Below are 13,051 nucleotides of genomic sequence, written 5' to 3' on the forward strand. Positions count from 1 at the left end.
CCCAATGGGGGGCTGCGGAGCCCGACTGGGGCGTGCAGAGGCCCCCCGCGGTGCCGGGTCCGCATCCCGGAGTGCTGGTGCGGGGGAGGGGGCGGCCAGGCCGGGGCTCATCCCGGGCCCCATGGAGGGACTGGGGGCGGGGTCACGGCCTAGGCGCGGAGGCCCCCCGCGGTGCCCGGGACCGGCTGGTGCAGGGGAGGGGAGGGCCAGGCCGGGGCTCATCCTGCGCCCAATGGGGGGCTGCGGAGCCCGACTGGGGCGTGCAGAGGCCCCCCTGCGATGCCAGCACCATGCGGGAGGCGGGGCGTTCGGGTGCCGGGCCGGGCTCATCCCCGGCTTCCTTGCAGGTGACTGTGCCCCTCAGGGACCTCCCTGTCCCCGAGGATTCCGCGGCAGTCCCGCCCTGGAACTCATCGGGCCCGCAGCCCACTTTCACCATTCACGTGGATGAACCAGCCCAGCCGGACAATGGTCCCAAGCCCCACAGGGCTGCAAAGGAGGATGTGGAGGACAAGGCGCTGGGCTTACGATCGGCAATGGTGCTGCCGGAGGCCAGGAAGCCCCTGGTGCCCATCGACTACCCCATGGACGGCAGCTTCGGTGAGGCTGCCAGCAGGGCACCCGGGGTCTGGGGGGCAGAGCTGGGGCCCCCCTGCCGGGCGGGACACGGGGAGGGGGGAAGTGGGCAGCTGGTCTGGGGTGCCCTGGTCTGTCCCCCGCTGCATAAGCCAGGCTGGTCAGGGTGCCCAGGCTCTCCTTAGCATGGGAGGGAAGTGCCAGCTGCTGCTGTCAGCAGGTGTATCAGTGGAATCACCAGCGGGTGATGACCCAGCTTCCTGCCAGCTCCCTGCCCTGTGAGGGGGCCAGGGCCTCCCCTCGGGGTCTTGTCAGAACCATGGAGCTGCTGAAGGAGGCCCTTAGTGCAGCTGGAGGGCTACAGGAAGCCCAGGTGTTGGTGTTCCTAGCGAAGGCCAGAAAGGCCCGGTGTCATCTGTGTGAACCCCTCTACTGTCCCAGGCTGACTGGGGCGGCCGCCTTCAGACTTAAGACGGTAAAACGAACCATGGCCCCTTATCTCCTGGAATTTTCTCAGAATCTCCCCTCACCATGGACATGTCTGTGGTCCTGGAGCCCGAAGAAAAGCCGCTCAATGTCAACGAAGTCCCCGACTACCATGAGGACATCTACCTGTACCTTAGGGAAATGGAGGTAAAGTGGTTTGTGGAGGGGCAGCTGGCCAGGCGGGACAGCGGCCAGCCTAGCCACCCTGCTCCTCAGCCCTGCCCTTCTCTCTGCAGGTGAAGTGTAAGCCCAAGGTGGGCTACATGAAGAAGCAGCCGGACATCACCAACAGCATGCGCGCCATCCTGGTGGACTGGCTGGTGGAGGTGGGTGAGGAGTATAAGCTCCAGAACGAGACCCTCCACTTGGCCGTCAACTACATCGACAGGTTCCTGTCCTCCATGTCTGTGCTTCGGGGGAAGCTGCAGCTGGTGGGGACCGCCGCCATGCTCCTGGCCTCGTAAGTCGGGCCGGGGGTGGGGGGCTCCTCACGACTTCAGAGGCCGTGCTGGGGAGGTGGGCGTGATGGTGGCACACGGGCTGACTCGGGCTTACAGGGACAGGGCTGCCGAGAACGTCTTGCTTTTCCAGAAAGTTAATGTTGGTCTGAACTCTCTTCCAAACCTGGCTTCGAGGAGAGCTGAGTTCAGCAAGGAGCACGTGTTTTCACACGTGCTGACGTGTGTGATTTTCCTTTCCTTTGGGAGTGGAGTAGCCAGCCTTTAGGAGAGGGGGCTTGTTCAGGCAGTGCAGGGCAGCCCCGTCCCAGAAGCTGGAGCCCCACGTGGGGCCTGCTGGGTCCGGCCCCTCTGTCCCACCACGGGCCAGCTGCCTGTCCTGCCCTTCTTGCCTCACCCTACTCCCGGGCTTGGTGCCCCATACTTGTCTGGCTTCCTGTGCCTTGGTAAATCTTCCTGGAGCTCTGGCGTGACTCTTCCAGATGTCTGGCCACATAATTCACCGTCCTTGATTCAACAGCAAGAACAAATTAGAGCCACACTGTTTTGGCTGAGGGAGATCAAGTCCAACCTTGCTCTCCCTGTGAGGCATCAGAGGCCTAGGGCAGGGCTGGCACCACCTGGAGCCCAGTGACGGCAGAGCTGCATCTCAAGGCCAGGTCTGACGTCAGCTGCATTTGGCCAGCACGGAGCCTCCGTGATGTGCCAGCGTCCCTGCTAGCGGGGAGCTGCCAATTCAGAGACCCCAGAGAGCCTGGCTCCCAAGTGGGGCTGATGTGGAGACAGCGGGAGGTGGGAGAGGGGCTGGGGAGGAAGCCCCAGGGTGTTAAGTGCTGGAGGTCAGGAGGGAATGCCTCATACGTGGGGGACGTGCTGTGGAACGGAAGAGCAAAAGGCCTCTGGATGTAGCTAGTTGTAGTAGTAGTAGTAGCTGGGATGTAGCGAGGCACCAGCTGTTTGGGAGCCTCAGTTTGGCAACTGCAGAGACCACGTGGGAGGTTACTAGTCCTGGTGAGGGACGAGAACGGGAGTGGGGGCTGTGAGGACAGACCAGATGAGGCTTGGCAGCTCATTGTCTTTGGGGCAGTCAGAGAGGACAGGCTGGGAGTGCAGTGATGTTGGAAATGGGAACATCGGAAAGAGAAGTTGTGGTCTGGGGCAGTGGCCGGGCAGCGGAGGATGGTCTGTTCTCGCATTTCCGCAGGCCGCCAGTCAGGCCTCTCCTGACAGCACTCATGATTCTGGATGCTTGCTTTCTCCATAGGAAGTTTGAAGAGATCTACCCCCCAGAAGTGGCCGAGTTTGTGTACATCACAGACGACACGTACACTAAGAAGCAGGTCCTGAGGATGGAGCACCTGGTACTCAAGGTGCTGGCTTTTGACCTGGCCGCCCCCACCATCAACCAGTTCCTGACCCAATATTTCCTGCACCAGCAGCACGCCAATTCTAAGGTGGAGAGTTTAGCGATGGTGAGTGCTGCGAAGGAGTCGCTCGGGTGATGTCACACGCCGTGCCTGGCTCTGCCCGCTGGGCCAGTGACTTTAACCCCTTTACAGAACAGCCCTCGCATCTCCCCACATCAGGAATTTTGGGGGTCCCGGATCCCTTTCCCAGAATTCTTTGAACACAAACTACCACCCAGGACACCAATGGTGGTGAGATACAATTCCCAGACCATCAGGCAGGCTGGCCCAGGCCTTCTCGTCCCCAGGTTGACTTCTCCACCTCCTTCAGCTGATCCTCCTAGGGCCTAGCTCTGAATCCCTCCACCAGCCTCTCTATGCCGGCCCATCACAGTCCCTCCGTTGAAGTAGGGAGGAGACTGCAGAGGCCCAGAGCCAGCACGACAGCCAGTTATCAATCAGAAAAGACTGCGATCGGTAGGCAGCTCATTAGACATCCCCACCAGGTTAGAGTCCTGTGGCTGATGGTAACACGTGAAACTAGTCTTAGGTAGGAGTGAAGTTTGCGTAATCATTAAACAGGAGAACTTTTACATTTTCAGTTTCTTGGAGAGTTGAGTTTAATCGATGCTGACCCATACCTGAAATACTTACCATCAGTTACCGCGGGAGCTGCCTTTCACATAGCCCTCTATACCATCACTGGGAAAAGCTGGGTATGTATCCACGGCCTTGCCAGTATCACAATAGCTTATTTCTAGGGCAGTGTTTGGCTCACAAAACGTATTTGGGAAATACTCCTGTGATGTGGGCAGAACAAACGGGAAAAGCAAGCAAGTTATAAGCTAATAAAGGAGGTGAGCCAGCATTAAGATGCATCCATGCCTCAGCTCTGGTTCAAGCTTTAACTCAGTCAAGGATCCTTCGAGTCTGAAAAATGGGGCATGGCGACCCAGCTGGTGCTTGGCTTGTTTCTGGAGGAGCCATAAAGTCCCTCCCAATCTGGCGGGCCCTCACGTTCCAGGGGAAAAGGGATCTTTGTCCTGACTGCAAAAGGACCTCATACTTCTGTTCTTGTCCCTCTCCTGTAGCCTGAGTCATTAATTCAGCAGACAGGGTACACCTTGGAAAGTCTTAAGCCATGTCTAATGGACCTCCACCAGACCTACCTCAGAGCACCACAGCATGCACAGCAGTCTATACGAGAAAAATACAAGACAGCCAAGTAAGAGACCATCTGTTGGGCAGGAAGCCCCTTTCTGTCCAAGGGTGGCTATGTGTCCTGATCTTATAAATGATCTGTTTCTGAGCTCAGAACATGACATTTGAAAGCCAGCGAGCATTTATTACGTTCAGTCACTGTCCTCAGTGCTGGGGATACAGAAAGGGCACTTCACCAGGGAGGGGCATCAGATGGGGTTGCCTGTCTTCCTTGGAGGCACAGGGGCGAGGGCCTCTGACCTGTCAAGGGAAAGGGAGCAGAGATGGCACCCTGACTGTCTGTGGGGCTTTGCATACATACTCAAGATGTGAAATCATGCATTTCTTAGTTCTACTCACGACCCCTGAACTATGCCCCTGCCTTGCAAAGCTGCTCCCAGCTAACCCTCTAAATAAAAGACACCGGGAAGAGGAAAGGTAAATAAACGGCGAGCTTTGCATCCGCGCTGCAGGCCCCATCCCTTTGTGAGCTCCCCAGTTGTCTTAGCTAAAGTCAGGGAGAAGCAGAAGCTGCTCCTCCAAGAGGAGGAAGGCTGAACCCCCCCTCGCTCTCTCCTTCACAGGTACCATGGCGTATCCCTCATCAACCCTCCAGAGACACTAAACTTACAGTGAGTGAGACACTCGGAGCTGTATCTCCGGCAGAAGCCATGCTGGACGCTTTTATCGTGGGCCCAGGTTTCTTCACAAAGAATCACTTCACAAAGGATGAGTTGTGTTTTGTCAATGACAGATTATGAAGTACCGTTTTTTTTTTATTTTTATGATTTTAAATGTCAATCTTTTCTATGTGCAATTGTCCTGCATACTTAGCTGCAGATGTAAGTGGTGTGTTTATGCATAGTGAGTATTAAGCAAGCCCATACCTTAGGATAAGGTTTGCCTCTAACAAGTGAACACCGAGGTCAGAACCTGGCTTGCTCATGGGAGTGTTTGGGTGTGAACGGCGTGCTATGGGGGAGCCCAGTGGAAGGATTTTCCAGGATAGAGTTTAGAATGTTGGTGGCCCTCCCTGTCTTGGCTCATATCTCTTTTCTTGATTGGCGTGGCTCAGGAGAGCATTAGCACCTGGGCTCGGACACGCAGTGTTCGTGTAGGGAATGGTGTTTCTGGAGCAAGGCCCTGCAGGCGGACTGTGTGTGCGCCATCCGTCAGGGCTATGGCTGTAGCTCACCTGCTGTCCTTGGGGTATGAAATGTGATTTTAAACAGAAACCATGTGTAGCCCTTCTTGATGATGCCTGCCATTCGTGGACCCTGCTGACAGGCAGAAGGGCCTTTCCCAGGCTGGTCCGAACAGACTGAAACACATAAGCCTTCTTTTTAGGCTTGGTGAGGTTGACAAAACCAAACAGAAGGGAGGAAACTCATCCTTCCTATTACTAACGGATTGGACAGCTAGCAGGACACGGGCCTGACTACAATTTAGGATCTGATGTGCCATAGAAACAGGCCCCATTTTCAGGTAAAACAAATATTCTAAGGGATTAAGTAAGGACTCAGTGGCCCTGCTCCAGGGAGGCCTCCAGGGCCACAGCTCTATCCCTTGCTAGACCATGCTGCCTGCCTCCCTGGGCCTTCCCCTCAACTGTCAGCAATCACAAGTAGGTTCAACCTCTCAGATTAATCCAATGACATGAGATGTTTTCTAGATACTTTATTTTAAATCAAGAAAAAAATACATGTAAAAATACGCCACAGTCCTAAATGTACTTTCCAATGGTGTATTTTGGAAGTTTTAGTTGGCAGGCTTCTTCTTTTTCTTCTTTCTAATGGCTTTTTTACTTGAGACTTTGTCCTGTTTGGAGTTGGCCTGTATTCTGCAAACAAATAAAATCAAAGCCTAAAAACCTCTATCTCAGATTACAGACACAGACACGTATTTACAGATGTTTCCTTCAGCAGGTGTTCACTCAGGCAAAAATAATGTTTAGTGAGAAGAGAAGAGGGCTCAGTCTCTGTGCTGCAGGGTGGGAAGCTTCCTCCAGGCCTGTCTGAGAAGGGCATCTGTCAGCTGAGCAGGAACAAATCATGGCCTGGGGCAGTTATAGCACGGTCAGGCCCCACCTAGCTGTCACACTCAACCAAGGAAATTTAACTGCTGGGCCTTTTCTGCCTTTAAATAATGATGGGAAATCTTTGGTCAGGGCCGTCAATGAACTAACTGTCCAATGGAAGCTGGTCCCAATGTTTTCATTTTAACCAAACTTAAAATAGGATTATGTGAAGAGTCTAAGCTCTCTTGTTCCTTCAGACCTCCCTATGCTTTTGTCACACAGTAGGCATTTCTAAGAAAGCCCAGACAGCCTTCCCAGGGCAATTCCCTGTAATCAGTATGAAAAGGAACCTTTGATGGCTATCTGCTGAGGTTGCTTTTAAAAATTTGGAGAAGAGATATTGATACTGAAACATTAACATTTGCATTAACATTAATAACAGTTGAAATCAACCCCAAATCCTTCAGTTACCTTGTTTTCTTTGGATTTTCTCCTGGTTCTAAAATGATGATTTCATCTTCTTCACTGTCTGACAGAACTATGGGAGTATCTTTTAAGAAATATAAAGAGAATTAAGTTAGGCAAAAATGGACAGATGAGATAATGTGATAGTTTCTAGGTAAACTTAATCTGTTTTAGTTTCAATAAAAGTACGATTCAGACTAACTGTGGCCCCCAAGGGTGCAGCTGATGAGTAAATGTCAGCAGCGGGGCCGGGGGGACATTAGGGGAAGGCCAGCTCTACCATGTAGTATTTTATTTCCTGTAAGGGACTCTATGTACATAGCAGGTCTGCAATAAATGTTTTCTGTATGGATTATTCAAAAGCTGTAATATATAGATTTTATTAAATGAATTATTGAATTGTGTTTCCAGAAAAAAATAATTGCCTTTGGGGGAAAAGCACATAGTGGGTCTGCAGGTGCAGCCTGGCCAGAGCACAGGGCTTGGAACCCATTTTCTCAATGTGACACTGGGGTGGGTGAGAGGCCGCTTCATAAGATGAGCCTGGTCTGGTGCATGTTGCGTTTCAGATGTCCCACAGGTGGTAAGATAGTGGGGGTGAGCCAAGGGCAGGGCTGGAGAAGCATCGGCATTGGAGCATTGAGTCACGGAACAGCCTGCTCTGATCACCTGTGTGCACTCACTAAGAAGCAGTGAGTGCTGAGTGCAGAATCACCAAGACCTAGGTTCAGATCCTGCTTCAGACATTCATTAGCTAGCCCCTAGGACATGTTTGTTAGCAGAACTGCACTGCTGGTGGGAATTCCCCCTCAGTTAAGAGCATGGGGGTCCTAATCTGGTGGGGTTACCAACTGCAATGAAGTGAGCTAGGCCCTCCTTCACCCTCCCAATCAAAGTTCAGAAGCTGAATTTCCAGGCTGTCTTACACATCACAATGAACATGGTTTCCCTTTGCAGACCATTCTAACTTGGCAGTGTTATTTGGACATTAATGAATTACACTGGGTGATGGGTGCAAAGAACCATACTTGTGACAGCTGAGGATTAAAACCCAGCTCTCTGCTGCCTGGTCTTGTCCCTAACACGGTCTGGGGCTCTGCCAAGATCCAGGATCATGCCTAGGCCCTGCTGTGTGCCAGGCTGCACTGCTCCACTGTGACCTGGCTATCCTGAAGATTGCCCGTCTTCTGTTTAGAAACAACTGCATGTCTCCGCAGGAAAGCAAACATGTAGGAAGGTGGAGAGGCCAGAGGAAGCAAAGCCAAGCAGAGTGCCAATGAAAACCAGCAGTTTGGCTGTCATTTTTAATCCCAGCAGAACTTACCGTCACTAATGTGGTTTCCAACATTCTGGTCTTCCATCTCCATCCTGACGCTGTCAAGAATGGTGACTTCATCGCTGCCACCTTCATCCTCTTCGTCTTCCTCTTCCAGATCGCCCCAGGAATTCTCTATCCCTTCTCCAATCTGGGCGGTCCCAGGAGTCCATAACACTGGTTTAGAAACACTTAAGGTGTTAAGGAAACTAAGAAACCAAAATCTGTTCTGACACCCTGGTGCAAAGAACAGGTAAGATGAGAAGAGGTTTATCGTGTTAAAGAATCACGTGAGCCCACTTAAAACAAGTGGCACAATTTGTTTCCTTAAAAGCAAAAGAAATCTAGCAGCCTACATACAAGGTCAGCTACATGTGCCCACCATCAATGGGCCTAACAATGGGGAAGGTAACTGGAAGAAGGCTTTTTCTATGTACTCATGCACCACGTATAAATATGACCTGTTCATTTCTATGATATGAAGTTAAAGATAACAAAGAAACACAAGATAGCACCCCAACCTCGGGGCAGTGTCATGCTGCACTGGCCAGCAGCGGCAGCCTTTACTAACACTGAATAATTACAGGTTGGGGGGGGGGGGCGGGAAGCACAAAATTTAGTGTGTAATGGTTCTGAGTTAGTTTTCTATGATCAGATTATTAAAAATAACTGCCAGAAAAGATACGCCTCTGAAGGAGGGTCAGCTTCAGCTATGATTTCTTCTGCTTTCTCTTCCACATCTGACGTGTCAACAGGGGCCTTTTCCATTTTGAAAGCTGTGATCCTTTGGTTTGCTATTGATTCTGCAAAGCCAAACTTTCCACCTTCTTTCCTATTTTTTTTTTGTGTGTGTGTGAGAAAACAAAAAGGCAAACGATTCTTATTTGTTGTTTTATCCAGTGACAGGTGAAGAACCTCAAAATCAGGTTGGTGTGCATTTTGTTGCCATCATGACCTCACCCCACATGTGAAAAAGCATAAAATTGGGAACTATTCAACTGGAGATCATTTACAGATTACCCTGTTACTTTGATTCCTTAAGAAATTACAGTAACTTAGAGGGAGGAACTGTCCTACCTGGCAGATTTCTTTTTAATGAGAGGTGGTTCAGACCAGCAGCACACAACTGGCTTCCACAAACACACTTAACTACCATCAGTGGGATTACGTGGCTGCTCTTTTGTGTAGTGGAGGTTTTAAACAGAAAAGCCAGGCGGCCCAGGAGCAGCTGGGAGTCCATGACACTGCCTCCCCGTCACTTACCTCGCTCTCCTGTCGTTCTCCAAGGCTTTCTGTATGAGCTCTGTGATCTCCGCCACCTTCACACCAGCGATTTTGCTGCATCTCAGAACCTGTTTGTGAAAGAATACATGTCAGATGCTGTGCCCGAATGCAATAAAGACAGGAACAAGACTTTGGTTCTGAGGTTGTTGCCAGCAAATGGAACCAGCCCTGTCCCAAGAGGGGCACTGAGCACTCAATGAGGCCAGAGAGCACAATGAGGCCCCTTTCACACTGGGGGCGGCCTGGGGCACAGCACCCCCATGATCTGGAAAACCTGCACAGAAGTTTTGGGCCCTCCCTTCATACCAGAGCAATCTGACTTCTCCTTTTTCTCTGATGGGGCTAGGCACCGATTCTAAACATCTCCTGTGTTGTCTACTGCCCTTCACCTGTCACCTGTGACTTCCACAAAACTCCCCCCACGATTCTCATTTAACTTCTTGTGCTGGCACCTCGATGGGGAAGGTCACGATGTGGAAGGGATAAGTGTATAGTTCCAGTGCTGACCTTCGGATGGTGAATCAGCCGAGTCTACCTCTGGGGCCCTGACAAATGGGCTGTCCTCTCGATCTTAGCATATTCCTCTGTAAAACGAGGAGTTCGGCTAGATCAGGTGTCAAACACAGCAGCCCATGTGGAGCCCACAACACACCTGAGTGTGGCTTAAGCCAGATCAGAGTGTGATGGGGAAATATTTAACAAAATGCGCAAAAACACAATGAAACACAGCTAATGTTAACATAGGGTTTTCTATGTCAAAATGTGGCCTGCAGGAAGGAATCCTAATATACAGTTCAATGGCTCCATTTCTTTGAGTTCAGCACTACTAGCTCTGAAACTGACACTATGCCTACTACTTCCAGAATTTTTCAACCAAAAATCCTCAATTGTCTGAGACAGAGTAACTCAAAATTCATTTTTTTCTGGTCCTTTGCATTTTGAGCTAATGAGTTTTAAGGTGATGGGGTAACTAGCCCTGCTATTTGCTTTTTTTTCCCCAGAGAAGTAGGCCTTCTTTTTGAGTGATAAGATGAAAACTTCTCAAATAAAGGCATATGTAGCTTGTGTTAGTAACGTCAGATTTTTTTTTTCCTGTTATCCTTAGATGACAGGGAGGAGGAAGGCCTATGTTTGCAAGGGCATTCCTGAGTGAGGAAATGAGAGAGCTGCTAGAGACTGTCACTGAGAGGTTAAGCGTCTTGCCCAACGTCACATAACCAGTGTCGGAGGTGGGATCTGAACCCAGGTACTCTGGCTTCACAGTCGCCTCTTGATCCACTATAACATGCTATATTTGAACTGTTTGTTTTAAAAATAATTCCTTTCATCTATCTGGATCCTCAACACAGCTTACATCCAGACTTGAGCTTAGGTTAGCATCTGCACCAGCCAGGTAACCAGAAGATTCAGGTTCTAACTCTTGCTGGAATAAACAATTCCCTAACATTGCTCCCTCACTTCTATCCCTTGTTTTCTCCTTCATGCCTCCTCAAAGTGAGGAAGTAAAAGGCGGGAAGGGTATGTGTGTGTGTGGCTTTGATGACAATGCCTGAGGCAGGGGAACTCGTGGCCAGGATGCTGGCTGGCACCATGTGAAGACGGCTTCTGGCTACATCCTCGGGTATGGAGAAGGGATTTGCACTGTGGAAGAGGCACCCATAATGTGCTGCTCTGAAAGAGGAAGTGAGAATTATTAAAGATTAGCAGCCTTCGGTGCCTGGCTTATGTGGGTGAGAACTGGCCTACTTTACACACCTACTCTTCTAGTTAATGTTAGCAAGTAAAACGAGCCTGGGGCCTCACATCCTCCTGTCTAACAAGTCACCTGATCCTGGAGCAGCATGACTCCCCCACTGGACTGGATGGTACAAATCTCACGGTGTTTGTTCATGGCGATCACCAGCAGGCCGTCCATGACACGTTCCTCTCGTTCATTGGGATCTACCAATAAGTAAGTTCTGAAATAAATATTAGTTTCGTATTTTAATTAATATTAATGGTCTAGAACAAATCAGAAATATGGAGTGACTCAAGGGTTAAGATATGAACTCTAAGCAATGGGTTCTGAAAAACTAAAATAACATCACTTTGTGCTATTAGAAAGCAACCTGGGGAAACATTGAGAGCCAAAGAGAATGATTATGTTTATGAACATAGAGTGAATGCTAAATGCATCTCTCTCTGAAAACCCCACAGGGCAATTATTGTAAAACCTCTCTGTTAATAGGGGTTTCTTCAAATAATGCATAATTTGTCTTTGGCTGATTAGATGACTTAAGAGTTCTAACAAATTTAGATCATGCGGACCTGCTTTGATTTATGTTAATTCCAAGTCCATTTTCCCCCTAATCTCTTCCATCAAGGATTTCATTTCAAATTTCAAAGTACAATAAAAGCCATTATATCTGAAAAACTAATGACCCTAAAAGTGTTTCTAAACTCTGATCATATTCCACTGAAATTGTTCATCTTACAATGGAATTCTCAACTCATTCTGAACTCATATCAGTTCAATGTAATGAATCCACTGAGTGCTTCTCGGTGCTTTTATTCAGTCTTTGTTTGGAACCGACAGAGAAAAAATATTGAACCTCTAATTGCCTGATCACAGCCCATTATTTTCCAGGTCCTTACTCCCTGAGGGCCAGCCCTACTTCTAATATATACTGGCTGAGTCCCCTCTCAGTGCCCCGGACACGTCTCTAAGGCTGAGTCCCAGACTCAGGGCTTACTTGTACTGGTAGAGTAAGAGTCCTCACCTGGGAGTCTCCTATACCCATGCAATCACAGATTTAAGTCTCTATCATGCATTAATTAAATGTAAGAGAGGTAACATATAACAACAGTTGGGAATGGTGATTTCAGCTTCTCGTACTTAAACCTTGCCCTGCCATTCTTTTAGCAACATGGAGGAGGAGGAGGAGGAGGAGGAGGATGCCTGCTGCTCATGTTTTCCATGTTTCAGAGCGCGTGTGTGCGATGACAGACCCCACAGGGAGGCTCTTCTGCCGGCCAGGCCCCTGGTGCTGCTGGATGTGAGTGGCTAGGGACTGGAGGCTGGGTGCTATGGACACACATTCTGGCGCTGGCCTTGAAGCATCTGTTCTTGCTCCTGATGATGATTCCGCCATTACTCACCCTTGCTGGAAGAAGGCAAAACTGACGCAGATGGGCATATGGTGGATACTCAAAGGTACAGGGTCTCGTTCTTCCACCGTGTACTGCGCAGAAACACAATGGCCAATAAGTCTGAAATGCTAAGACAAAGTGACCTGCCCCTTTCTCACCCCTGCTCCCCCGTGCTTCCTCATCTGGACAATGGGGCTCAGAGCTGTGCCCTGACTGTCACCGCGATACTGGGAAACTGATGAGGTGATGAGGGCAGAGCATTCCTCTCATTTCCAGTGGATTCCTAAATCACACTTTCTTCCTTTTTATCCCTACTGACACCCTACCTACTTTCTCCTGCATTCTTCTCTTCCTGAGTCTTTGAGCATTTTATTCCATCCAAATACTTGAAACCACAACCACCATTAATACTGTTTTTTGGTCTAGAACTGTGATTTCATCAATTGCAGGAAATTGCTAGTGTCGAAACTCTCTCTGGAAGAATGTGTTGGGGTCACTGAGCGCTTAAGTGACTTGCCACAGTCACAAAGCTGGCACGTCAGAGGCAGGACCTACACAGAGGACTCAGTGCCCCCCCCCCCCCCCCCCCCCCCCCCATTTTATTCCATCCAAATCCTTCAAACCACAACCACCATTAATACTGCTTTTTTGGTCTAGAACTGTGATTTCATCAATTGCATATTTGGATGGGCTATACACCCACAACCACCCCCAC

General features: G+C 49.9%; 2 protein-coding genes across 2 annotated transcripts in view; one reads left to right on the top strand and one right to left on the bottom strand.

Annotated features, from left to right (window-relative positions):
• Positions 1-7,012, top strand: part of CCNA2 (cyclin A2) — a 7,646-nt gene extending 634 nt beyond the window's left edge. Inside the window, exons 2-8 of the mRNA XM_069104882.1 lie at positions 348-600; positions 1,094-1,209; positions 1,299-1,522; positions 2,785-2,992; positions 3,529-3,642; positions 4,018-4,151; positions 4,711-7,012. Of these exons, the coding sequence (XP_068960983.1) occupies positions 348-600; positions 1,094-1,209; positions 1,299-1,522; positions 2,785-2,992; positions 3,529-3,642; positions 4,018-4,151; positions 4,711-4,762 (1,101 nt within the window). The 3' untranslated portion in view covers positions 4,763-7,012. The remainder of the gene's footprint in view (positions 1-347; positions 601-1,093; positions 1,210-1,298; positions 1,523-2,784; positions 2,993-3,528; positions 3,643-4,017; positions 4,152-4,710) is intronic.
• The window catches only part of EXOSC9 (exosome component 9), a 10,862-nt gene continuing 3,599 nt past the window's right edge, over positions 5,789-13,051 (bottom strand). The window contains exons 6-12 of the mRNA XM_069104881.1: positions 12,346-12,428; positions 11,033-11,165; positions 9,187-9,275; positions 8,609-8,755; positions 7,933-8,114; positions 6,615-6,693; positions 5,789-5,966 (exon numbers count right to left, since the gene is read on the bottom strand). Coding sequence (XP_068960982.1) covers positions 5,885-5,966; positions 6,615-6,693; positions 7,933-8,114; positions 8,609-8,755; positions 9,187-9,275; positions 11,033-11,165; positions 12,346-12,428 — 795 coding nt within the window. The 3' untranslated portion in view covers positions 5,789-5,884. The remainder of the gene's footprint in view (positions 5,967-6,614; positions 6,694-7,932; positions 8,115-8,608; positions 8,756-9,186; positions 9,276-11,032; positions 11,166-12,345; positions 12,429-13,051) is intronic.

Source organism: Petaurus breviceps, unplaced genomic scaffold (genome assembly GCF_028583685.1).
Source record: "Petaurus breviceps papuanus isolate PSGF00001 unplaced genomic scaffold, PetGlider_PUasm1.0 689, whole genome shotgun sequence".
NCBI lineage: Eukaryota > Metazoa > Chordata > Mammalia > Diprotodontia > Petauridae > Petaurus > Petaurus breviceps.